The 25,918-nt window shown below is 45.8% G+C and overlaps 1 protein-coding gene across 5 annotated transcripts in view; it reads left to right on the top strand.

The window, feature by feature from the left end:
- Positions 1-25,918, top strand: part of APBA1 (amyloid beta precursor protein binding family A member 1) — a 1,040,959-nt gene that overhangs the window by 842,234 nt on the left and 172,807 nt on the right. For all 5 annotated transcript variants that reach the window (XM_069625788.1, XM_069625787.1, XM_069625786.1 and 2 more), the window contains one exon: positions 17,099-17,244. In XM_069625788.1, coding sequence (XP_069481889.1) covers positions 17,099-17,244 — 146 coding nt within the window. The remainder of the gene's footprint in view (positions 1-17,098; positions 17,245-25,918) is intronic.

The following is a 25,918-nucleotide window of genomic DNA, read 5'->3' as shown; positions in this document are numbered from 1 at the left end:
TGGACCTTGAGACCTTGGGCTCTGTTCAGCTCTCTACACCGTTTGCTGGGCACCTTCACTACCATTGTCCCTCAGTGGTCACGCCACCTGAGAATACGGTTCTGTTCTCAGCATCTCTGCCCCATTGACTGGAGCCTTCTGCTCAATTAAGGTACCTGGCTTCCAGCCTCCAGCTAACGGGTCATGTTTTCTTCACACCACTGCTGGCTCCGTGGCTCAAAGTGGCTCTGCCCCTCCAGGATGGTAATACTACAGAGGCTCACCTTTGCGTAGCACTTGCTCTCTCTACGCCGTAGAAGTCTCTCCCCTTATGCACGTCATTGGAATACTTGGGATTGTGTCCGTCTTCCTTGTGCATGATATCTAGGTGCCATTCAGCATTACCTTCAGCCAATAGAGACAAAGAAGCATCTTTGTAGAATATAGCAAAAGTCTTTCCAACATCCATATAGGCTGAAAGGGTGTTTTGAACAGGGATTTCCTTGGTGGAATGGGAGCCCTTGTCCCCAAGAGGGGAGTCACTCTCAGTGAGCTCCCACTTGCCCAGACCCTTTGGGAGGGTCTTGCTTTGCAGGCTCACCTCCCTAGCCTCAAAGGGGTGGCTCCCTCCTGGAGAGAAGGGATGAATTGTCCAGATTCGTCACAGTAAATGTTCCCACTAACCTTGCCAAAGGACATGTATGTGAAGCATGTTAGTTGTTTGTCTATGCAATAAACCATCCCTGCAATTGACATGTGGCTCTGCTTTCTTCATTAATTTGCATCTCGTCATGCCACAATGTGGGACATCAAGACCTGCTGGTTCTGGGGTATTTCAACCGCGCTATCCCACCCTCCTTTGCGTCATGGCTTTCCTCTGTAGTCTTGTTTCCCAATTCTTTGTAGCCAAGAGGAACAGCCTCAGGCAGTGCTGGAAGTAGTCCTTCAAATGGTCAAAATGGATATCGAAGTTCTGGGCCCCCAGACAAATGCTCTTTTCCTTTTCCCTCCAAGGTTTCATGCACTTGCAATTTCCATCTATTAAGGGAGTGATTAAAATAATGAGAATAGTATTTATCTGCAGTGCACACACTTTCAAAGATAAGTGACCTGTGATCAATTATTTTGACCCTTATTTTCATTTAGACAGCAATTTGAGCATTGCACCTCTTTGGTCCCTGTAAAACCGAGAAAGTGTTGTCTATTACTGTTATTGGAACATCGAAAATCTTAGCAGAAACCTTAATGGATTAGTTATGATTACTCACATCCCAGGGATTGAGAACATTACCTTTCCAAGGCGCCCGTGTGAGTGACCTTCGGCTGCGGGTCCTGTAGGATCATTCATTAGATGCAGCGTCTGATTGACTTTAAAATATAGTACTGATATGAGGCAGGATTGCACCGATCATAATAGAATGCAAGTATTGTTACATATTACGAGGCTTTGATCACTCCTTGTGGTGTATTAGATGATCTTTACTGGAAACCAGTAGGGTTTGTTTCTATCGGTTTTCTTCCTATATTTTCTTTCTTATGGCTGCTACTTTATCCTTTTAAAAAATATTGTTTTTTCCACCATCGTAGATGGACGCAAAATAGCAGAGTTCTCGTTTCGGCTAATGCCTTTGATTATTATAATTACTGCTAGTCGTTCGTCCTAGCCTTTATATCCAATCACCAAATTTCGAGATTACTTCGTCAACGGTGAAGGAAGACGATCGTCGAAGAAGACCCTTTTTGACGAATCCGTCCGGCCTGGGAGGGCCACACCGGGTTTCAGCCAATGCAGTAGGGAGACCGGGGGAAGGACATTGAGAATGTATTTGCCCCATTTCCCATATTACATTCGCCTAGCTGCCATTACATGTTATCATGGATAGAACCCCTTTTGAGTTCTGCCCAAGTTGCAAGAAAAAATTTATGTGGGTCGACAAGCACCTGGTGTGCAACCTCTCCCACCCACGAGATCACGTTGAGGAGAACTGTCGAGCCGGCAGGCTCTTCAAACCAAAAACATTGAAGGACCGAAAGACAAAACGCTGGGCCCACCACGCCATGCAGGCCAAAGCCACCATGGACGTGGAGGGGACCTTCAGCGATGGCAGCGACGCCCCCATTTCAGACAGCGAAGGCCAAGGGGAGAGGCTAGTTTCCTAAGCGCAAGCCCTTGACCCCACCAGACAGGCCAGCAGCCCTGTTAGAGGGACGCCCCCCAGCGGCAGCAGTGCTCACACAACCCCTACTTCCAAGCGCATACCGAAGGGCCGAGAGTCGATGCAGCCGTCGACTAAGGACCACACAACGTCTAGGGAGAGGTCCGCAAGTTCACTGTCCTCTAGGCACTCAAGGTCCAGATCGCCACATGACAGACCCGACTGTCGAAAGACAGCACAGACGTTGTGAATAAATCCACCTCCGAAAGTCGCACATTGGCTACGAGGCGTCGGGGGCCACCCCACAGCCGAGGTTTGACATTCTTCGACAAAATCGGTTAAGGCCGCAGTACCGTCGGGACTAGCCCACTTAGTGAAAAACACGTCCCAAAGGGGTTTATGAAGGGGAAGGACTCTAAGAAGCACTCTTCCAAGACGCCTCATAAGGATAGGTCACTTTCCACATCTAATGATAGGGATTCCCAGCCTCACAAGAGTTCTCAACCTCACAAGGATTCACTTCCTCATGAAGACGATCCCTTACCAGGCCCAGGTACTCCTCATAAAGAGGAATCCCTAGTAGGCACTGTGGCTCATCAGACTTCCACACTAGGCCCTATGTCCATTCCTAGCTCAGCCCAATGGACATATGAAGACATAGATAGGGTCATGAGGAGGATGACCTTTATCGGGAACTGTTTTTTAGAAGAACCCAGAAGCTTTCCAAAGCATCCAAAACACTCCTCCTACTACAGTTGTCTCTGTCTCTCAAGCCACTGTAAATGCCCCTACTACGCAGCCCCCCTCTAAGTGGTCTCGTCCAGACACCCAGGATATTCCATCCCAGGTTGACCCTCCCTACATTGATCTCCATGACACAGACTATGAGGATGATGCTGTAGCTACTTATACAGCCCATGAGGACAAAGAAGAAAACTATGGTGACGTTGTTGACGAAGCAGATAGGTACAATATATCCTCTCCCGTCACCCAAGACCACCCTGTGGCTGATTCGCCTATTGACTACCAGCCCCTTCTAAATGACATGCTCATTAAGGCGGCTAAGCACTTTCAGATCAAAACACAAGAGACTCAGCAGGACAAGGACTTTGTTGAGGATATCCTGGGGGATAAGAAAGCAGTTACACAATTTATTCCAATTCTGCAATCTGTCCAGAGAAGGATCCAGCCTTCTTTGGAGACACCAAACCAAACGCATGCGATTAACCCACGCATTGAAAAACTCTTTTGCCCAGCACCCACAGACCCCCTCTATATCAGGGGGCAGCTTAAGCCAGACTCTCTGGTATTGACAACCACAAGAAAGAGAGCCAGTACTCCATTAGCTTCCTCTGAGGCACCACCTGACAAAGTAAGCAAACTCCTTTACACCATGGGCAGGACAGTAGCCTCTTCTGCTGCCTTTCAGGCTAGCATAGCTAGCAATACTACTGTCTTATCTAGCTACAATTGTCATAAGTGGGACGAGATGTCCGCACTACTATCATCAGCCCCTGAGCCCCTACGAACACAGCTGGCTCAGGTAGCACCAGAGGGCAGAGCTGTCTCTAGCTGCATCTTAAAAAATAATTTAGACGCTCCTGATAATGTGGAAATAATGTGGAAAAAATTATTGCAGAGGGCACTATTATTAACTTTGCCAATCTGGACTCAAGCAGGAGACTCGAGCCACACTACTAATTATGCCTGTCGAGCCAAACGTCCTCTATGGAAAGGCAGTTGAGGACGCACTAAAGTCTGCAAAGGACGAGTACGACACTCTGAAGTCCTTGGGATAAACCCTCTGGCCAAAGAGGGAATAGTAATTTTCGTCGCTTCAGAGGACAACATTTCCAGAGGGGTTCAGGGTATGGTCAAAACCAAGGGGCATCCTGGGGTAACAATCAAGACCAAGCCTTATTTGACAAGGTAAATAACAAGGTTACCAGCGTGGACAGTGCCGATGTCGCGGGCGTGGGTGGTCCGCCACCTCTAGAGGTGGAGCAACACCTCCAAAACAGTGACTACCCGCTCCAGGTGCCCTCCCATGCCTCTCCAGTAGGAGGGCGCATTTCAAACTTCACCCAAGCATGGGGGGGGGGGGATCACCTCAGACAAATGGGTGATATCCACCGTGGCGGGCGGTTACTGTGTGGAACTAATCCAGCATCCCCCGTGCCAAAAGACACATTCAAAGGAAGAACAATGCATCCTTCTCGAGGAAATCGCAATGATGCTCCTAAAGGACACCATAGAAGTTGTCCCGGCGAACCAGGTAAACAAGGGTATTTATTCAACCTACTCCTTGTGCTAAAGAAAGATCTAACAATGCGCCCAGTGTTAGACTTACACCCTGCAAAGAAATATGTCAAGCCACAAAAATTCTGCATGACTTCGCTACACGAAGTAATCCCTCTGCTAAAGCGGGGGGACTGCATCGCAACTTTCGATATGAAAGATGCTTATTTTCATATTTCAATGTTCCCAGAGCACAGAAAATTCTTGCGATTCAAAATAGCAAACCAGCAGTACCAATTCAGAGTGCTACCCTTCGGCATTGCTTCTGCTCTGAGGGAATTTACAAAGGTTCTGGCAGTGGTGGCAGCTGGGAATCAATCCCAGTGTACCCTTACCTGGACGACTGGCTGATTACAGGGGAAACACCCCCCACATTTGCAGGACAAACATTCAAAGAACGATAAATCTTCTCTTTCAATTGGGCTTCTCAATAAATAAGAAAAAATCAAGTCTAGTGCTAAGCACAACCAAACAGTTCCTAGGAGGAGACACAAGGGAGGCTTTAGTCTTCCCCTCAGAGGAAAGAGTCCAAAATATGTTACTGCAAATACCACATTATCAGGCCAGTCGCCGGATAAGCGTATGCAAAACTATGCGATTGCTAGGCATGATGGTATCTTGCATTTACCTGGTGCTGCACACACGCACTCCTGCGCATGCGTCCCATGCAGGAGTGGTTGGCGAAACAGTGTTCTCAGGCAAGCGGTCAGTGGGACGGTCTAGTGGTCGTTTCACCAACACTGGTACAAAAGAGGTGCAAGCAATAGTGATGACAGACGCCTTGCTTGCGGGGTGGGGGGCTCATCACCTTCATCACATGGCTCGGGGTCTGTGGAATCATGACACAGCGCAGAACAACATCAACCTGTTAGAAGTGCTGGCAGTATTCAAGGCTCTTCAGGCATTCAAGATACAGCTAACAAATCAGTCGGTACAAGTCCTCACCGACAGCACAACAGCTATGTTCTACCCATATCTGTCCAAACTAGCACAACAGACTTGGAAATGGGCACTCAAATGGAAGATTTTCCTATCCTCACAACACGCTCCAGGGGAACTCAATATGTTAGCAGACTCTCTAAGCAGAGATCCCCTCGAATGGCAACTAAACACAGAGGTCGTAGACCATCTCTTCTCTCAGTGAAGTTACCCCACGCTAGACTTGTTTGCTACAAATGAAAACCAGCAATGCCCAGACATCATGTGCAGGTTCCCACAACCAGGCTCCAGGGGGGAACGCCCTTTGGATGAACTGGTGAGAGAGGTTGGCTTACGCTTTTCCACCCACTCCTCTCATGAACAAGGTGGTGAACAAGATTCACAGGGAACAAGTGACGCTCATCCTAGGTTCTCCCATGTGGGCAAGACAGCCATGGTATCCACATCTGCGCAAAACTGGCGATGTGGACATCCCATCAAACTCACGTGCCAGACCTATTTACTCACTCAACACGGGGGAACAACAGTGCATCCTCAACCTCAGTCTATGAACTTGGCAGCGTGGTTCCTGAGGTCATGGAATTCAGACATCTTAACCTACCACAGAGGTGTATGGATATCCTGAAGGAAGCACGAAAACCTAACACTAGGCACTATTATTTCGACAAGTGGAGGCGATTTGTAGTTTGGTTCCAGTCTAAACCCCATAGAATGTACTCCATCACACATTCTAAATTCTATGCTTCACTTGCTAGATTCGGGGTTAGTCTTCAACTCTATAAAGGTGCACCTGGCAGCTTTATCAGCTTACACCACCACCCCCAATAAAGTATCACGGTGGAAGGTACCGGTCATTAAAGCATTCATGGAGGGAGTAAAGCAACTCCACCCTCCCATTTCTAACCCACTGCCGGTATGGGATCTCAATGCAGTACTTGCTAAGCTCATGGGGGACCCCTTCAGGCCTATGCATAAATCAAGTCTTAAGCACCTGACCTACTAGGCTGCCTTCTTAGTGGCTATTACTTCCATAAGAAGAGTTAGTGAATTACAAGCATTGTCAGTGCAGGATCCTTTCTTTATCATACACAAGGACAAACTGGTTTTATGCACTCATCCTAGGTTTTCCCCTAACTTCATCTTGAAATTTCATGTAAACCAGTCCATTGAGCTACCGGCTTTCTTCCAGAACCCCCACCAGCTCAGCTGAGGTAAAACTCCCCATACTTGATGTAAGGACAGCAGTCATTTACTATGTAAACAAGACCAGACTGCTAAGTAAAACAGATCAACTGTTTGTCTCTGTAGCACCAGGCAGAGAAGGAGACCGCATTTCGAAGAATGCCATCTCCAGATGGATAGTCCGATGTATACAACTGTGCTAATCTTTATCAAACAAACTGCCTTTCACGCCAAGAGCTCACTTCACAAGGAGCACAGGAGCCACTTTGGCTTTCATTGCAAATGTCCCCCATGGCAGCATTTGCAAAGCGGCTACATGGAGCTCAATACACACTTTCACTCGGCACTAGTGCATTGACACCCATTCCAAAGCAAATACACAGGTGAGACAAGCGGTTCTAAAACATCTGTTTGCCAATGAACCTTCTCACAACCAACCACCTCGTGTCTTATCCATACGCGATTTAACAATGTTCGTTCCAGCACTCGCCATACAATGTTGCTTCTTGCAACCTTGGCTTCAACACAGACTGGTCTTGTATTGGTCTCCCCAAATCACCAGCTGTGTTGTTTTCACTGAATCAGCTTTGTTCTTGGAGCCAAGGATAGTACCACAGAGGCTGGTGATTCTCCCTGCCTTGATTGACGCGGTAGGGCCCTGGGTATGTCCGACACACAATGCAGGATTCTTCAGCTGGTTTTCCTGGTTTTATGCTTTCCAATCTCGAGGACAAGGGTACTTCCCTCCTCGTGATCCCTTTCTGTTTCACCGTCTTTCTCCTCTTATCAAAGTACCATCTTGGAACTGCTGTTTCCTTGTGTGTTTTGCCTTACTTCAAGTGTGCTCTTGTGCTCCGCCTTCTATCCGTGTGGGGAAGTGTAATGGAAGTCAGGTGTGTGTGATGGTCAGTAATTGCTTGACCTCGCCTGAGCATTGTATTGGGACATGTCAGGTATATGGCACGGGTGTTAGTCTGTTTTCCCTTAGAGCGGGGTGCCAGTGAGAAAGTGTTTGTGTTGTAAAAGGGGGGAGGGTAGAGTTCCTAAATATCCTACTGGGTAAGATGGGGTAAAGGTGTTTCAAGGAAGGGAATGCTGCGTCTCACCATCCGGTGTCCCACTCCCGAAGATCCCTCACCCAGATAATCCTCCCACACTGGTCCACCACCAGGAACTGGATCCAAAAGCAATGGCTGTGTCCTGGCCACCTGGATGACAGATCCCCAGGGACTAGTGGGTGAGACACCTTCTAGATTCTCACACTTCTCTTGCCTTGAAACCAAACACAGTTCATATCCTTTAGGCTCTCATCAGTACACACTCAACAGAGACTTTCGAATGGGCACTGTCGCTATGCCGGACCACACTCTGTTATGCTGTATCGCTATTATTCATCACTTGCTCACTTCAACTCACCGGCTGTGTTGGTTGCTTTGTTGGTATCCTTGATTTGGGAGCCAAGAACAATACCACAGCTGCGGCTTCACCACCCCAACTCGGCCCTTCACCCCGGAGGGCTGCTGGTATATTTCAAAAGCAATGTTGGAGGCACTGTTCTCTTTTGCTCTGTCCTCTCAGGGGTCTCCCTCAGCTGGCTTTAGACCCCTCTTGATTTGCAAAGTTTTAAAGTCTTTGGACTTAATGTCTCAAAATGCACTTTTCTTATTTGGCTTCCACTTCGTCAGCTCCCTTAGACAGGATTCCGGGGTTTTGGGAGCTGCAGGAGGTAAAGGGGATAACTTGTTGAGGTCAGGGTCTCGCCACCTGCTCCTCAAATGCCTGGGCTTTCCTGTTTTGCCCAGGGGAAGAGCTCTGGTGTGGGCACTGCCAAGTTAGCCCCAACTGCCCCTGGTTTGGCACCCTGGAGTTGGAATTCCTTCGCCACACTGCAGCCTCCCCTGTACTCACAGGCGCAGCAATTACCGTCTTTCTTCCTCCAGGCCTTCCATGGTCTCTCCAGCTCAAATTCTCTCCTCTCGGCCTCTGTGCACCATCCAGCATCCCCAACTTGGACACTTCCTGGGAGAGTTAACAGGTTTCAGGTGGGAATGATTGTGAAGGGAGGCCTGACCTTGCCTGGCCTCATTACCGGGACAAAATGGCGATTGCCCATAGGAATCCCTGGTCCATTGGTTTCTATGGGTAATCCTCATAACTCCCTATTGCCCCTTCTTCATCTCAGTGGTTTGGCAAATGGGATTTCTAAAGTGGAGGGAGGAATTATGAGAGTTGTAGTTTTTTCGAGAGTTAGTAAAAATATTGTCAGAACAAGATCATTTGTGGCCCTTTTAACTGCGGCCATCCCCCTCTGGGGTATGACTTCCTCTGGCTTCCACCCCGGTAGGCCTCCCACTCAAGCTGAGAGGTGTTTGTATTGCCTTGTAACACGGTCAGGTTACTGACCTTGTTGCATACTATTGAACTCTTGGAACAGAAGTGATGTGTGATGGCAATATCTCAAATTGATAAAGCAGACTATGAGCTATCACTGTGCAATGTGTATTCTTCCCTGAACCCCATTGGGATTGTACTGTCTTAAAAATGATGTCTGGCACCATACAACGAATATTTTTTTTCTTTTGTCTTTACATGCTCCCTTTTGTGGTTTTCAGTTTGTTTAATGGACAAAGCAATTCAATATCAAAAAAGTAAACAAGTACTCGTCGGGCATGGAGACCGGATTTCACCACTCTCCAAGTGCTGGAACGTTTATATGTAGCTAATGGCCCCATTCAAACACCTTGCCCACCATGATTCCAGTGTCTGGACTAGCTAACTCAGCCAGGTTAAACGCTGTTACCACAGCATTACATTGATGCTGTGAATCTTCAATACTCTTGTGTAATTGCAGCAATCAGGCTGGTTGCCTCTACTTTTTTGCTGTAGTTTCACCACCCATTAAGGACATTTTGCATTCAAGAAAAAAAAAGACAAAAAGTAGAGCAGTGCCATAAAGGTTGAAACCCAGCTCCCACTGGAGATCCCTTTTACCACTTCCTTGTGAGGGACCGCTTATTTTATACCTTTTCTTTAATTTGTAAGTCAGCCCGTCTGTTTAAAAAGAAACACTGCATACTTCAATCAAGCAGTTTATATTTTATTTGAAGCCATTTTAGGGCATGACACACTATATTTAAAAAAATAAAAGTAGAGCCCTTTCATAGAGATTCTAACTCCGATCATAAGACTGCTTCCTTAATTGAGTGTCTTCTCCTCTACACTGCCAATGCTCGGTTTATGAAGCTTAGACCAATGTATGTAAACTTTAACACAGCACGGTATGCCAGTATGACACATGTGCACCTCTCAGTGCTTACACCGGCAGAGCATACAGAAGTTCTGAATCCCAGAAGTAGAATCACTCAGACTTCCAGATAATTATTTAATTCATAAAGCACATATACAGTAGTCCATTTTGCCTTCCCTGTACTGGTACAGAAAAGTAATTGTACATTTAAAAAAAGGTGGGGCACTAGTGGAGGGAGGTTCAAACTCAGCTCTCAAGGCTACTCCCTTATTTCACAGTGAAGTATTCAATCTACTACACTACCATTGGCTAATACAACATGTCAGATATGGCTAAACCTTGTACATGGACAAAGGCTTTTGCCACACCAGGTAGAGGTAAAATTAGTTTTGACATACTAATGATATGGAAAAAGTAAAAGTCAAAATGCAAGGTATTGTATTGCGTCAGGAGACGCATTCGATGTTGGCTGAGATTACGAATGTTGATGGCAAATACTGCATTTTACAGAAGCAGTGATAGCCCCTTTTTACAGGTAAAGTTGAAATACCTGTTAAGGTGATTTTGGAAGCTTATATTCTTGGCATAGGTGGACAAAAGTGCATTTTGTCCAGCACCTACACATTCCAGAGGACAAGGAAGAGGTGACCCCGCTCTTCCAAAGCCATCAGGAAATAGGGTGTCCAGTTGTCTGGAGGAGTCTAGAGTAAGCACAATGGTACAGCCAGAGTGACTTCCCTCTCCTACAACTTCTCCAAAGAAACCCCCCAGATGTTTAGTTTGTGGGAGGTGTGAGGGTCCAGAAATGAAAGCCAGGCACAAAGTAATGATTTTAGTTAAAGACTTTTATTCAATTGAAGAGGGTTCTGAAAAGGCCTTTCTTATCCTATTCTAAAGAGTTGTTTCCCTCCCTAAGAACCAAAAACTAAGGAGCTGTCTTTGTCAGGATGTCATAAATCAAAAGCCTTCCTTGTGTCCAAACGTTCTATCGTGACCCTTACACTAAAAAAAAAAGTGACAATGGAAATGTCTTTAACCTGGTATTTGCAAAAGGTGTTCCTAAAGAAAAAATAGAACTACTCCAAAATAAATGTTCTCCAAAATGGAAAGGCCTTTAGTTCCAGAGGTTGTTTCCCTTCCCTTGCATTCTTCACTGGTATCACAAATGTCTCTGGGTCTAACAGTTCTGTCTCTCGTGGCCCCCAACAATCCTGTTAGATAAACATGGTTCTGCCTTGTAAGTTCTTCAACAAAAGTTCCTTCTTTGGTCACCAAACACAGTTTCTGCTTGACATTCTTTGTAGGTTTGCAGTTTGCATCATATACTCCCTTGCCAGGACTCTTCATGCATTTACAACTGCCTGGTGCACTCGTCTGTCAGGACTTCTCTTGTATTCACAGCTGCCTGGTATTCTCACCTGCCAGGACTTCTCTTGCATTCACAACTGCCTGGTATACTCCCCTGACAGGACTTCTCTTGCATTCACAACTGCCTGGTCTACTCCCCTGCCAGGACTTCTCATTTGTTACAGTTCCTTCAAGCAGTATATACCTTTCCTAGTTGAGTATATCTACTTGCTTTTCACAGTTCTTTCAAGGTCACCCCCACATCTGCATTCACTTCGTATTGCGGTCTGAATTGGCACTCTGCCCTTTTAATTCAAAAGTAATCTTATTATTTCACTTTCTGCAATTGTGTAATGTTCAAATCCTCTTTGGGGCAGTCGCCGAAATGACCCAGGGTCCTCATTCTGCTCGGGCTGACTCACTGGCTTCTGGTAGCGTTTTCGGTGAATCTTGCACTTATGCAGCGTGCCTTTGCTGCTCGCTTCCACTCCAGGTAGCTTTGACATCTCTCCAGCCTCTCTCACGGCTCCTCTCCTCAACACCAGTTTCTCTTCCGCTCCCAGTAAGGACACTGCTGCTTCACTTGGCTGCCAGACACCCAGGAATCGTCTCGCGGTTCTGGCATCTCCACAGCCCACGTTGCTTTTCTTCTTGGCTGCCAAGCCTCTCTGCTCCGCCACAACCAGCTCGCCTCCAACCTTTGTCCACTTTCCACAGAGGTAACACGTCTTCTCCTGATCACTCTCTCACAGTCGGTTACTATTTTTAATAGACCAGCACGCGGGTGCCTTTATCCAACAACTAGCACGTTCCTTAGGGTTGATGCTTCTGCTGCTCTGCATCAATCCTGTCATCTCCCTTGTCTCAGTACTTAGGTGGTTGTGGGAATTAAAGTTCATTGATGGTTTCTGATGCACATCTCTATAGGGGGAAACAGACACATGGCAATAGGCCATTAGGGTATTGGGTAGCAGGGGGTCTTCTTCATTGGAGACATATCTCCTAAGGACATATCTCTATTTACTGATCCTCGTTTGGTGATGATTACTGCCTTCTTCTGCTCTAGGTTACAAGATAATGGGCCTCATTACGAGGTTGCCGGTCCGGATACAACGGTACCAGTAAGGTTGCTGGTACCATTGTTACCGGACCGGCAAACTCCGAGTTGTGCTTGCGGGTGCCTTTCATTCCGCCAGGCCTGGCCTGGAGGAATGAAAGGCACCCATGAGCAGAGCAAGCCTGTAGCACCGTCACTCTAATGAACCGTGCCGGTGCTACAGGCTTCCACATTCCCATTGAGCCCTATGCGGCTCAAATGGGAATGGGGATCTACCGGCACCCACGACAGGGCAATTACCAGGTCCGCCAGGGCCGGAATACCCTGGTAATTGCCCATTCACGGGTGCCATTTTTTTTGCCGGTTTGGAGGTAGCCTTGCCGGTTTTACCGGCAAGGCTACCTCCAACCTCGTAATGAGGCCCAATGTTTTTACATGAATTTTGTTTGTCTTTTTTATGTGTGCCCTTAAGCCTCTGGGTCCTTGGTTGCACGTTATAAATGAAATAAAGTAAAAGTAAAGACAGTGGGGGGATACCACGCATCAGCCAATGAAGCCATTACATCTCCCCGGTGGCTGTCTCCTCCCATGTAATCTGCCCTCAGATAGTCTCCCCCAGGGTCAGGATAAGGTAGCAGCTGAAGTCCACTGGCCACATGGGAGGAGGTTATCACTGTGGAATCAGTGATGACTCCATTGGATTCATCACAGAGGTTGGGCCACATGGCCCGTCTGTGTTCTGAAAGCCAGTGCGATGAGCTTATAGACTTCTGCATGATGTGATCCCTTGAAGAAGATTCAGGAGCCCCTCAGGAACACCTTGGAATGCAGTATCAGCTGCAGGCTGAGGAGGAAGCACCAGATCCAGGACTCGAAATGTATGCCCAAAGGGTCCTAAAAATCCATTTTGTATGGTGAACCAAGAAATTGATGCCTTTTTTGGACTCTCAGATAAGGAGATGTTGTAGGCAAACCTAGTCCTATCAGGGGAAGCAATTTGTTTGTATGAGTGTGTGGGTCCAAGAAACCTTCACAAAACACAGTTTACATTTCGATTGCGTAATACCTTGGTTCCAGTGAAGACACCAGGCATGCCTGGATTACCCAAAATCACAATTTTGGTTGCGACATCCCATGAACTGACAACTGGCTGGCCCAAGCATGAGGTGAGCGTTTGTGGGGAAACTAAACCCCAGTCAATGCAGAACTGTGTCCCACTGAGAAATGTTGAGGACCGTTAGCGAAAGTCTGGAAGTATGTTTGCAAGGGAGTACTTAGAATGGTTGATAGACTTTTGCCTTCCAATGGGATAATGCTCCCTAATCCTTTATGGCCCCAGAAACGTGACCTTTATAGACAACTTGCAGTGGATAGTATGGCCATATGTTATGGCACCAAGATCCTCTGAAGGTTGGATTACAAACCCAGACTAGCCTTAAAGGAAAAATAATCAAGGTAGAGCTAATTTAGAAGGGGAAGGGTATGGCATGTGGTCAGATCCTTGACTTAAGCTCATGGCCTGGAGTGGACTCTGAAGCCCAGGCAAGTTTACCTACGAAAGCGATATCACCATAGGCGTGATTTACTTGGCAGAGGTATAGAGTGGAAGCTGCATGCCTCCCGCACCCCTCCCCCTCCAAGCACAACACCGTCTCCTGAGCTTAAGTGATGTGCCCTGAGATCTAGAATACTCTGAATGCTGTTACATTCTTGCTCCATGATCACTACCCTGCCTCTAGCTCCTACATCCAGGTTGGAGAAGTTGATACAAAGTGTACAAAGCTATGGGCTAAGGCAATACTTGTGCCCCATGGGGCATAGAAGTTCATCTTGTTTTAAGCTCTATGGAAAGAGGGAAATTAACAGGTGACTAAACTACACATATGAAGAGCAGTAGGGTTAGAGATCAAATCCAGAAGATCCCAGTCACCTTACGTGTCGAGTGATGCCCCGGAGATGAAAGGGGAAAATGGTACGTGGTGCTACAAACAAAACAGGAAGAGAGGAATGCAGTGTAGTTGTGGAGGACCACCGCAAGCCGGGAACCCACCAAGCACATGGCAATCTATACAGGAAATCTAAGGGGAGTAGTAGAGGGCAGCAGCCAAGAGACTCTGGAAAGCCATGGAAGCAGGCAGGCCATGAGGAGCCGAGCACATTGCATGAAAAGTCGAGCTAGTACCCAGCCGCCCTTGTATCTGGGATGTTGTCCTGTCCATTAGAGAGTTGGCAATTGTATTGCGCAAGAGTGGATTGTACAATGGCCAGATCTATGTGAAAATGTCACGGTGTAATTGAACGCGGCTGAATACGGCGAAGCGGAAGGCTTTGCATGCCAAATATCTCGACTTCCCTTATTTCCTCTACCCAGCACCCCATAGTACCATAGCTGAATAACTGCACTCGCATTCTTTCTTCTCCCTGCGACTGGCTTCTCCGTGCAACGTCAGTTCCGTCTCCCAATTATGGGTCAGAACTTCCGCAGCAGGTTCCCTTTCTTTTTTTTCTTTATTGTCCTTCGATTTCCATGTAATGGAAACAGGGGGCACCCCCGCAGCCCCCGAACCCATAATGCCGAACAAGGAGCGTGGCACACCCCCACTTCCCTTGTTCGATATTATGGAATTCGTATTTTTTCCCATGTCGAATGCAAAGTTAATGCGCATTTGGTTTTTTCTCTCGCTATTTTCGGCCGAAACGCAATAGTCACCCCTCTAATGAGCAGGACAGCATCCTAGACCCTATCTACACCGAGCAAGGAGGCATGTCTGTTCTTCCCGTTTGTAGGGAAAGCTGCATCATCATGAAGGAGGCTGGGCTTTTTAGTTTAGGGTACAGATAGGGAGAAGTGGCATATGAGGTGGGAGACAAAGCTTGTAGGTGTCGTTTGGTTATTTGACCACCCTTGGAGTGCCCTGGTCATGCTAAACCCTGTGGTCATTGCCACCCAGTTCCTCCCACTCCCTGCCCAAAACACCTCCTAGTGGGAACTCTTTGAGCTCCCTTTAATCAAGCATTGCCATCAAACGTTTCACTTGAAGTGCCTGCCAAAGTTTTTGTTCGTTCTTCACTTAAGTCTGGTTAAAAACAAGCATTGGCAAGACCAACAGTTTTGGCTTGTGTATAAGTATTAGGCATTTGCCAGGCACTCTTATTACATGCCCAAGTAACTCGCATCATGTTGCACCTTCTACCATCAATAGCAAGTTAATACCACTAAGGCTGTGCCCAGAGAGTCCAAACTGTTGGCATTGCTAATGCTTGTTTTCAGTATCTTTGCTGTTATCGTAGCCCGAACGATAGACTGGCCCAGACCGTGCAGCATAACAGGTCATCCCCCTCACATCCTGTAAGACAACCTGCTTCAGTTTGTGTGCTGCATAGAAACAACAGCCTAAGGTGCATTGGCAAGGCATGTGACTTGTAAATCACCATAGCAAGCAGATATTTATGTATGCCGACAAAGGCAGAGTAAACCACGGCTCAGTGCTTTTACAGGTTTGCTCGCACAGTTTTCTCTCTTAAGACCATACCAACTGCTCCCCTTGCTGAGACTTCAGCAGCATTCGTTATTGCATTCAAGCGGACACCTTACCTCTTTGCTACAGACATAGGGGCCATTTCACGGTCAGGCAAATGGGCTACCATGTTGAGAACAGGCAATAGCTATAATTGAACTCCTCCATCACTAAAACATTGCAAGATTGCTGGGATATCACAATTCTAGAAAACACTGGCGCCATTTCAAAGCAAAAACAAAGAGGTGATGGCTGGAAGGTTTAGAATGAATCTTAACCACTGGCATTGCTCTGGGCAACCCTCCAGACCATTGTTCTTTGCCTGCCAAGCCATTACAGAAGGGGAAAGACCATATGCAAATCAGGCTTGGCCCCACCCCAAAAGGGGTAGTCCAGCACGAACTGCTAGGTCACATCCCTTCTGCACGAGACCACAAGCATCCCCAAACATGTTTCGTCCTTGTTGGGCCTCATCAGTAAGGAGTAGCTTGGGTCTCTAGGCCCAGCAGGCAAGGGATCCCACGTCTGGGAATACCCGGACCAAGCTTGGTATGCATATGGTTTTTCCCCTTCTGTAATGGCTTGGCAGGCTAAAAAACGATGGTCTGGAGGGTTGTCCAGAGATGTGCCAGTGGTTGTGATTAATTCAAAACCTTCCAGCCATCACTTTTTTGTTTTGCCATTTCAAAGCAACTACTGTTCTTTGTGCCCGCGCTGATTGATTGGTTCACAATGAACTCTGTCAGAATGGTATGGGATTGTAATAAAATGTTAACATCGTTGGTAGATAAATGTGCTATAAAAGACAAAATGATTTACAATGTAATCCATATATACAACTATTATTTCAGAACTCTATAGATGGCTTGCAGTGCCCAGGCTGCGAAGGTTTTGACGCCATGTTGGTCCAGTTTTACAAGTTCCTTTCAAGTTTTCCTTGAGAAGTTCCATTACTTTTCAGTTTGCCCATTTTGCGCTACCACCTGGTGAATACTATGCAACCCCAAAATCTAATGCATTGTGCCATCTCGGCGCGTTATATACAGTTAGTCCAATGAAAGGTGTTAAAACTCGTACTTTTGTAGTGGCCAAGGTTGCCATTTATTCTGCCAAATATACTTACTGGTCGACCTAATAAAGGTAGCTCCTGCCAGCCCATAGGAGTAACACTACATTCAATGCCACTGTTGTGCTACTGCATGATGCCTTTTTCTTCTACGTTTTTAAGAACTTCACTAAACATCATGAACCATGAAACAAGCTGCACATGTCAGAACTTCAGTTGTGTTCGAGCTGGGTGGCTCTAGCCACCTTTGGGGGAGTTCCTTGTAACCTTCACATTTGACTTCTATCCTATCCTGCCATTGTCTTGCAGTGCCGGGACCCTGTGACCCAGAAGACTTAATTGATGGGATCATTTTCGCTGCCAATTACCTCGGCTCAACGCAACTTCTCTCCGATAAAACTCCCTCAAAGAACGTCCGGATGATGCAGGCCCAAGAAGCCGTCAGCAGAATCAAGGTGAGGGGGGTCTACCCAGCACACTCGGAGCTCCCTGCGCATGCACGTGTGCGGGCCATGCCCATACATCCCAATGTTTTGGGTGGCCTGGGCGGGAGATTTTACCACTGGAAGAGGGAGAATGTAATGTCCTCATTGAACTCCATTGGGGTTGGGGATACTTCATGTGGGAGAAAGTCAACAATAGCAAACATTTTGACTGAAAAATCGGGTGTCTCCCGCCTAAATCGGGAGGGCAGGTGAGGGTAGGGCGTGTTGGCATGTGGGCATGCTGTTAAGAGGGTGGTTGACCAGGCGTACTTTTGTGTCCCTCTATCTACCAGTGCTGATATGTATCCACACATGTGCACATTCCTAGGGATAATTAGTCATGCCTAGATGCTTTTTAGACGGATCAACCACCATTGCTTTATTTTAGAGCAGCAAGTTATAGTGCCCAGCAACTCGGTGCTACTACACATGAACGTTTTCAGAATGTATTTTTTAAGAAAACTTTGAGATTAGCCAAATGTTATTTTAATCCAATAATTATTTTGAAGGTGTCCAAAATGAAGTTTGCAGATCATATATTTTTCTCACCCAGAAAACCATTCCCTGTATAAATGTAAAGATACAATTTCATGCACTTTGTCAGCAATTTTCCCTGGTTGTTTTCTCGTTTTTTGAATTACTGTTTTCATTTTGAAACATTTTTACTGTGCCATACACTAACTTTTGAGGTTAACAACTAGAGGGCCTGATTCAGAGAATGTTTTCCTATGGGATTTCGCCATTAGTAAACGCTTCTGTGAGTCCGGCCCAAAGTGTGCAATGCTATTTTCACATGCCCAGCCTAATAAAGCACCTGAGTATTTTCTGCTGAATGCATGGCCAGAATTTGAGCCACTGAGCTCTCAAATGCTCATAAATGATTTGACTGCAAATGTGAGTAAAGGCCAGGCCTCTGAGTGTGCTCAGGTTTGTCTGTTTGGAGGTCAATTGGGAAAACTCTTGAAAGCACCCTAATGCAACACAAACGTACTCGCCTTTTCTTCTTTAAACAAATCACATATGTATGTAAATTAGCAGAGCCATGCTCAGTTTTTGTGCATATTTTTTAATAAATTGACTCTCCGCATTACCCGTGGTGTGCCTTATGATGGCAAATCTGCCACGATTGGTCAGTAAATTAGTTCACCAAGTTAGATCACGACTGATCCAACTCCGCTCTTCATGCTTCCGAAGTCAATCTAGTGGTTACCATTGACTTGGGTAATAACACCGATTCTAACACCATTCTCTTTTCCTGGTGAAATGTTGGTGGCGCTATGTTATACTTGAAAGTTCCAGGACTTGCACAGAAACAAAAGATGACGTGTTGTGGTTTGAGGTCAGATTGTTTGTTCAAGCTCTTCACAGTGGTTGACTACGAGTTGCTGGTTAGGCAAACCAGGGATTACAATGGTGTGAGATGCAGCCTAACACCAGGATTATCTAAAGTCCTGGAAAACGAGATGACTCTAGCGCATACGCCAACATGCCCAAAAGTGCTCTTAACACACCTACATTGTTTGCATAGATAACTGTTGGGCACAGCACTGCCTCTACAAGGGCCCATGTGTGCCCAATCCAGATCAGGCCACTCCCCACAATCCGTAGTGTTGTGTGATTGTATTGACTCTTCTTGGATGTGTGATTTTTCCAGTTATGGGCATGTCTCATACGCAGGTTTGCTGTTTTGAGAAACCTAATAAAGGTCAATAGGGTACGGCAATTCCAGCAACACCGGTTACTGATGACTGAGTGTTCAGAGATGGTTATGGAGTTGCTGGGGATGCGCTCTTTAGGGCATTGGTGGAGATGGATTTGGTAGACCTAATCGTAAAATCTTCAGCACCACCGTGTTGCATGACCAGCAGGACTGACCTCAATTGGCTTTAGTTTTTGTCTACTCGTATGAGTAGATGACGGACCCTGTCGGTCCGTTACGAGAGAATCTCCACGAGGGATGATGACCCTGAGCCCTCTTCGCTCATGAGAGGGTCGGCTCACATCACAGCTCACCCTAGGAGGCCCTCCAGCACATGTTCCAGAGAGAGGTGACTGCCAAGAACATATATATAGTCTATAGAAAAGGGATGATTTTAGGGGGTCTCTTACTGTTCATAAAGACTGCAGGATCGTAGCAACTTTGGTGCTCCCTTTGCCATTCCAACTTCCTCCTTTCCACTGTGCCATCCTTGGACCGATTAGCTCCACGTTGAACCAGAAGCATAAATGTATCCGTGTCTGTGCCCACATTTCTGCAGGTGGATAAGAGGACAGATGGCCTATGAACAATACTGGATCTCCGTCTGTTTATCTCCTTCAATTTCAAGATATTCTATGGGATGGTGTCCCAGGAATAGAGGTTTTTCTATTAGAATTATGCAAATTGGACTTTTTTCCTTCATAAATGTGAAAGGTGTGTCTTTTGGCATTCTCATTTGGCAACAACGCAAGAATTTATTGAGGGTTGCCGTACTCACTCATGGTACAAGGAACTTCCTTTTGACATTACCAGAGCTCAGCCCCCTGCTAATTTACCATAGTAACGGCAGTGATGTTGGCATCATTGAAATGTCAGAGTATTCACTGTTTATGGGCATATTTAATTCAGGATAATCTGTATTCCCAGTATCAGGAAATGTCTTTTCTGCTCTTTACAAGTGCAGGCTTTTTGTTACGATTTTCCTACCATGCCACGTACCCCCCATACCGCTTCAGAAGCTGTGAAGGAACCAGGAGTGGCACATTATCTGGTCTGTCCCTTGAGGCCTAGCACATGCTGTTTCATGGACCTTGAAGAACTTGCCACAGTGCACCTGTTTGAGAACCTAATACAGGTGACATCTTGTCTAAGCAGAACAGCCTAATCCCTCAACCGGTCTGACAATCACTGAGCTTTGAGCCTGGGTTCCTGAGTAGATAGCCACCGAGAGCGTGTGCTCTCATGATATGTTTTGCTTTTCAGAGAGTGCACAGACATATACATATATCTTTTCTCTCACCAATACACTGAATGAAAAACCTTGAACGTGGATAAGCAAGGATTCACACACACACACACACTCAGCGAACTGATAAATTGGCTCTTATATGACCCTTTATTCATCAACAGCATATATAAATGAATAAATACAACACCGAATAAATGAAGCAAAGAAGTCTAAAGACAATACCTCACTGTTGGCACAACTTTAAAGAATACCCTAATCTCGCCAGAATCACTGAAAATCCCTGAAACAGACAGACAAGAGACCACGGCAGCCAACAGGCCCAGAGTGAGGCATCCCTATCTCCGAGATGAAGCTTTCTGCCTAACCTTTTCAGTGCACCACATTTTAAACCCTCCACAAAGGCGGGATGGCACCTTCTAGAATCTTCTGGCCTAAGCCTCTGTTCGTTCACAGTTCCTATGTGCCGACAGCCAGAGTGACCCAGAGTAACCTCAGGGAGTAGGACTCTTCCTTTTCTCAAGAAAGCAGCAACATCAACTCTGTAACTCATCCTCGGTTTTGACAATGTCCATGGCAACCTTATCAGGTACCAGCCGGCACCTGTGTATCCCAGCCTTTTCGCGCGCAGTGTCCTTGGATGAGCAATGCAAATCAACATAAGCAACAAATAAAGTTGAAAACCTGGTTTTCAGTGAAATAGTGAGAACAATGCTGAAAATATGTTTATAATTCACAGCAAGTGCAGCTTTCACTGAGGCATGGAGCGAATGCTCATTATGGCTCCGAGCACCAGAGCCATATTATAGCTCAAAATATTACATGATGTAACTTCAATATGCTGTAGGACGGCCATGTAAAAGTTCCACAAAACGTTAATATGTTAATACCACACAAAGTAGCTTGTTGGTTGCTACTGGGCTTTGAAAGACTTTGAAGAATAGTAACCTGCACTAATATTTTTTAACAAGGTCTTGCCTTTTCTTTCCTTCTTGACTAAACTCTGATAACAAGATGGAGTCTTGAAGATCCTGTTTCTTATTTCCCAGTGGTTTGTTCCCAATATATTTCAAAAGTATATTTTCCTCTACAACATACTGTTAATAAACAGTATTTTCATGGGCTTCAACAGTTATATTACTTATTGGGTGGCACAATGCACCCCATTCAGGGTTTGAAAGTTGTTTTATTTGTTTCCCTTTTTGTGCCTTTTGTTTCTCATTGCACCCTGTCACGAAGCCAAGTAGTCCCCCACAAAAGGCACAAAAACCAGAGGTGTAGTTTGCCATGCATGGTTGGAGTTATTTGCAGGTTTGGCCAAAAGACAATGCTAAGAACTCAAATTACAAATCACAACCCCCTTGCACATTCTTGGGGTCTCTTGCTGGTCACCCTCAGTCTGTAGGATAAATATATTCCTTACATTTCCTGCTTTCTTGATTGGGTCTTCTGTAGCTTGAGCATGGTGGGGACATCTCCTCCCTTGTTCTTAGGCCCAGAGGGGTAGTCAACAACTGTGACTGTCCTAGAAGTTCAGTCTGAGTCAATCTTTCACAGAGGCCCATCGGTTCCAGCAAACAGAAGGCATCTTTATAATCTAATGGCTTTTCACTACGGCTCTCGCCACCTATTTGTCTCAGGGTCTTGGCTCTGCTGCTCACTAGATTACTCTATTTCCTCATTCTCTCTCCACTTGCTCTTACTTAAGGGACCTTCTGCTTTTTCCTACTCCGCTGTTGTGCTTCTACTTGACATACGAATGTTGGTGTATCACGTCTCACCAACAGAAGGCTTTCATCGATAGCTTGGACAAACTGAGCAGTGGTCTGTCTGGTGTTTTATGGACTCTCCTAATCTTCCTTGAACATATCCACAATGTCCCTGGTCTATTGTCTGTAGGCCAACTCAAAAGGCAAAACTACGGTGGAGGCTTGAGGGCTCTCCCTCGTGGCAAACCATGCCCATGGCAGTAGTTTGTTCCAGTTTCGGGAATCTTCGTTTACCAACTTCCTCAAGAGGAGTTTCAGGGTCTGATTAAATCTTCCCACTAAACAATCCATCTGGGGCCTATAAATGGAGTTGTGGAGTGACTCATTATGGAGTTGGATCTTAAGCGCCCTGATTAGTTTTGACGTAATGATTGATATGATTGATCCCTGATCGGTGAGTATTTATTTAGCGAAGACCACTCTACTGATATAGGTGACAACTTTCTTAGTGATGTGGTACTATTCTCAAAGAACAAATCTTGTGTTGTACATGGTGTAGTCCACAATCACCAAGATTGACCTGTTCCCCACTTTGGAGAGGCATATAAGTTCTATGATATCCATCCCCAGCCTTGAAAAAGGCACATCAGTGATCAACACGGGATACAGAGGAGCTCTACCCACATCACTTCAGCAAATACTACAAGTATCACAATATTTCTTTGTCTTGTAAATGCTCAACCAGAAGAATCTACTTGGGTCTTGGTCCTGTGTTTTTATAATGCACTCATGACCTGTGGAGAAATCTGAATGTGCCAAGAGTAAACCGTTTTTCTGAATGTTGGGTAATTTTGATACAGGGTTCCCAGTCTCCCTAGGGTTATTACTGACCTGGTATAGCAACTCACATTTCTACACAAAATACAGGACATTCTTATGTCTGCCTTTCACGATGGAGTTAGTTTGTTCGAAGGAAGACCTTAGAAATTGATCATTGCGTTGGGTGGCAGCAAATTCCAGGGTAAAATAAAAGCGGGTTAGGAGATTCTCTGGCACTGTTTTTGTTTTTTGTAGGACTACCACCCAGAGTCCACCCTTCTACTTGCTTGGGCATACTTGGGCCATGACCTGGTCCATGCAAAGAATCACCTGCACTATCCCATCATGGATGGAAAGACGGAAGCCTTTCTTGCGCCACTCACTATGCAATAAGTCCGTAACCTCTTCTCATTTCATTGTTCAGTATTCATAGTAAATATTCCTGGCTTTGGAATCCCTCTCCTGGGTAACATAGGTGTTGGCACCTTCAATGAACAACAACATACAATACCCATCCACCACTCCAGCTCCCAAATCCATCTCTATACTTTCCTGCCAGTCCTGACTTCACTGGTATCCCCCAAAAATGCTCTCATAAACTTGTATTTTAAATTCAGTGGAAACCAGTGCTCATCCTTAGGGTCCATCTCCTTATTGCTATAGAGATCAAATCCTGCACACTCTGCTTAAGCTTTGAAAAGTAGCCTTGTGAGGCTCGTGGTTCACACTTTTATAAGCTGGCTACTGGAAGTCTAGGGTAGGCTTCTAGGTTTGCATTTATGGATCCCCCTCTGACATCTTCTCTTAAAAAGCTGAGTGATCCCCACAAAAGGCACACCACCAAATGTAAAGTTCAATAGGGTTTTTTGGGGGTTATTTACAGGTTTGGATGAACGAAATATAAATAACATAAATTAGAATGTCCACCACAACTCCCTACTAGACTTTCACGGCCTATCCCAGTCACTCAGTCTCTTAGTGAAGTGTCTTTCTTGAACATCCTGCTTTGTTGGCTGGGACATTTGTTTCCTTTCTTCACGCTGTCCTATTCCTCTGATTAATTCGGGCCCTCTCCTCTTGCTCCCTCTGCTCTCTCCTTCAGCCTCCTAGGAATGAACACCTTCTCCAAGCACCCATACACTTCTGCCAGAGCCACTGTCTCATATAGAGTACTGACTCTGCCTCGCCTTCTTTAACCAGTCAAACAGGTCTCAGGTGGGCTTGCTCAGGGAAGTCATACTCTAATTGGTTGATTCCTTCTGGGCCCTGCATCCTCTCCCCATGTTGCTCAGGTGAGAGCAGACAAAGGCTTGGACGCTATCTTGATTTTGTTTCATGGACATGCGTGCAGTCTCCATGCACCTCTCCCTGGATCTAATTCATGGTCTGTAACAGCTATCTGTAATGCCTGGATTAGTCGATTCTTTTACTGTTGCTAGTCCCTAATTCTACCTACGAGTTGTGTGGCTGGAACCTGATGTTTGAGTTCTAAGATAGATCTCTCTGGGTGGGCTATCTTGTGGGTTAGATTCTTGGCCAAAACCAGGTCCCATAAAGGGACATTGCCACATTGTGGCTGACTGTGGCAATCCCCTGACTCCTGCTTAGGCCATGGAGGGATCGGCTAATTCATCCCCAGGCAGAGCATCCAATGTGAGTGGTGACAGCTGGACCCCTCCCTTGGTCACCACAGTCATCATGCAAAGGGACATGCAGGGCACTTCATCACAACCCATTGGCATTAAACTGATGGAACGGAGCTGTGATTGCTCTTGTGAGAAACTATATTCCTTGTTTCCTAAATGCAAGCTTGTTTTAGGACTCATCCATTCCTTTCTGAAAATGTTTTCCGATTTTTCTCTGAATCAGGAATGATTTACTATTTTCTTTTCTAATCCAACTTTGAATGCTGAGAAATCCTGCCACAATGCGGATCTGTTTGGCTCGCCAGTTCTTGTTAGAAAGTCCAGTGTCTTTTAGATCTTCAGAAAACCTTGCTTTGTAATCTGCACTCACAGGCCTGCCCCAGTTTCTATTTGACTTTGAGTTTCTACTGTATTTTGAAATGCTACACCATTCTGATACTGTTTCTGCTTATGAAGTAAAAGTAAAGATTTCATGAATTCCCTTTCTGTGTCATGGTGTGCTCGGTGTAATCTCCAAAGCAGCCATATGGCAAACGTCCCATACATTTTGCAAATATGAAACCCTGGATTTTCTCTCCAGAAAAACTAATGAATAGTTCAGGCAAGACACATTGGGAAAACCTTGGTTGGTCTATGGAGCGTCAGGATTAGCCATTTCTCTCCAACTGAATTTCTGGATGGTGTTGAAAGCTGGTGTAAGGGTGTAGAAGTAGGAGACTGACACACAGGTAGCATATTCTTGGTCATAAACTTTTATTGCAAACAAGCCTACCTGTCCCTATTACTAAGAGGGGTTTCTCTGCCACAAATAAATACAAACGACTCTGTCAGTGTCACTCTCAAAACAAGTAGTCCACCATCATATGTCAAAAACTATTTCCTTCCCTTCCATTCTAAATCAAAACTAAATAAAGTGGCATTATTCTTTGGCCAGAAGAATGTCTACCTTCTTCGAGATGGTAAACAAAAGTTCACTTTCAGGTGATGAAAAAAGGCAACGTTCTGCCAAAAAGGTCAAAACAAAAGTCTCAAAGGCTCTCTTGACTTGGCATTCCACCAACGCACATGGAAAAATAAAGTCTTGTATCTTCACAAGGTTAGGGGGATGGCTTCCTCGTCTCCTAACCTTCCTCAGGTTTCTTAACGCTTTTCACAGCACCAGGATGAACGATTTCTTTCTCCTGGCTTTTACCATACAGTTCACAATATTAGGGGGAATTACTCTGTTCCCCAGGTTTCTCACACAACGTTCACAACCACCAAGATCGGACGATTCCCTTTCTGTGGCCCTCCTCAGGCTCTTCACAATGCCACAAGAATGACTCCCTTCTCTTGGCTTCTTTCACAATATTCACAATATTCACATGGCTAGGTGGAAATTAATCGATTTGGTTCCCTTCTGAATAGACTTGGTGTACTCCCCTGCCACACACTGTGTTGTAGGGGATAAATAGCATCTTCATTTTCACTATCTTTATTTGAGTCCCAGACCCTGGTTTCTCTTCTACGCAGACTTGGTATATTC

This window comes from Ambystoma mexicanum, chromosome 6p, assembly GCF_040938575.1.
Source record: "Ambystoma mexicanum isolate Mex_15411 chromosome 6p, UKY_AmexF1_1, whole genome shotgun sequence".
NCBI lineage: Eukaryota > Metazoa > Chordata > Amphibia > Caudata > Ambystomatidae > Ambystoma > Ambystoma mexicanum.
The sequence above is the reverse complement of the archived record's forward strand: the minus strand, read 5'-3'. Positions and strand labels throughout refer to the sequence as shown.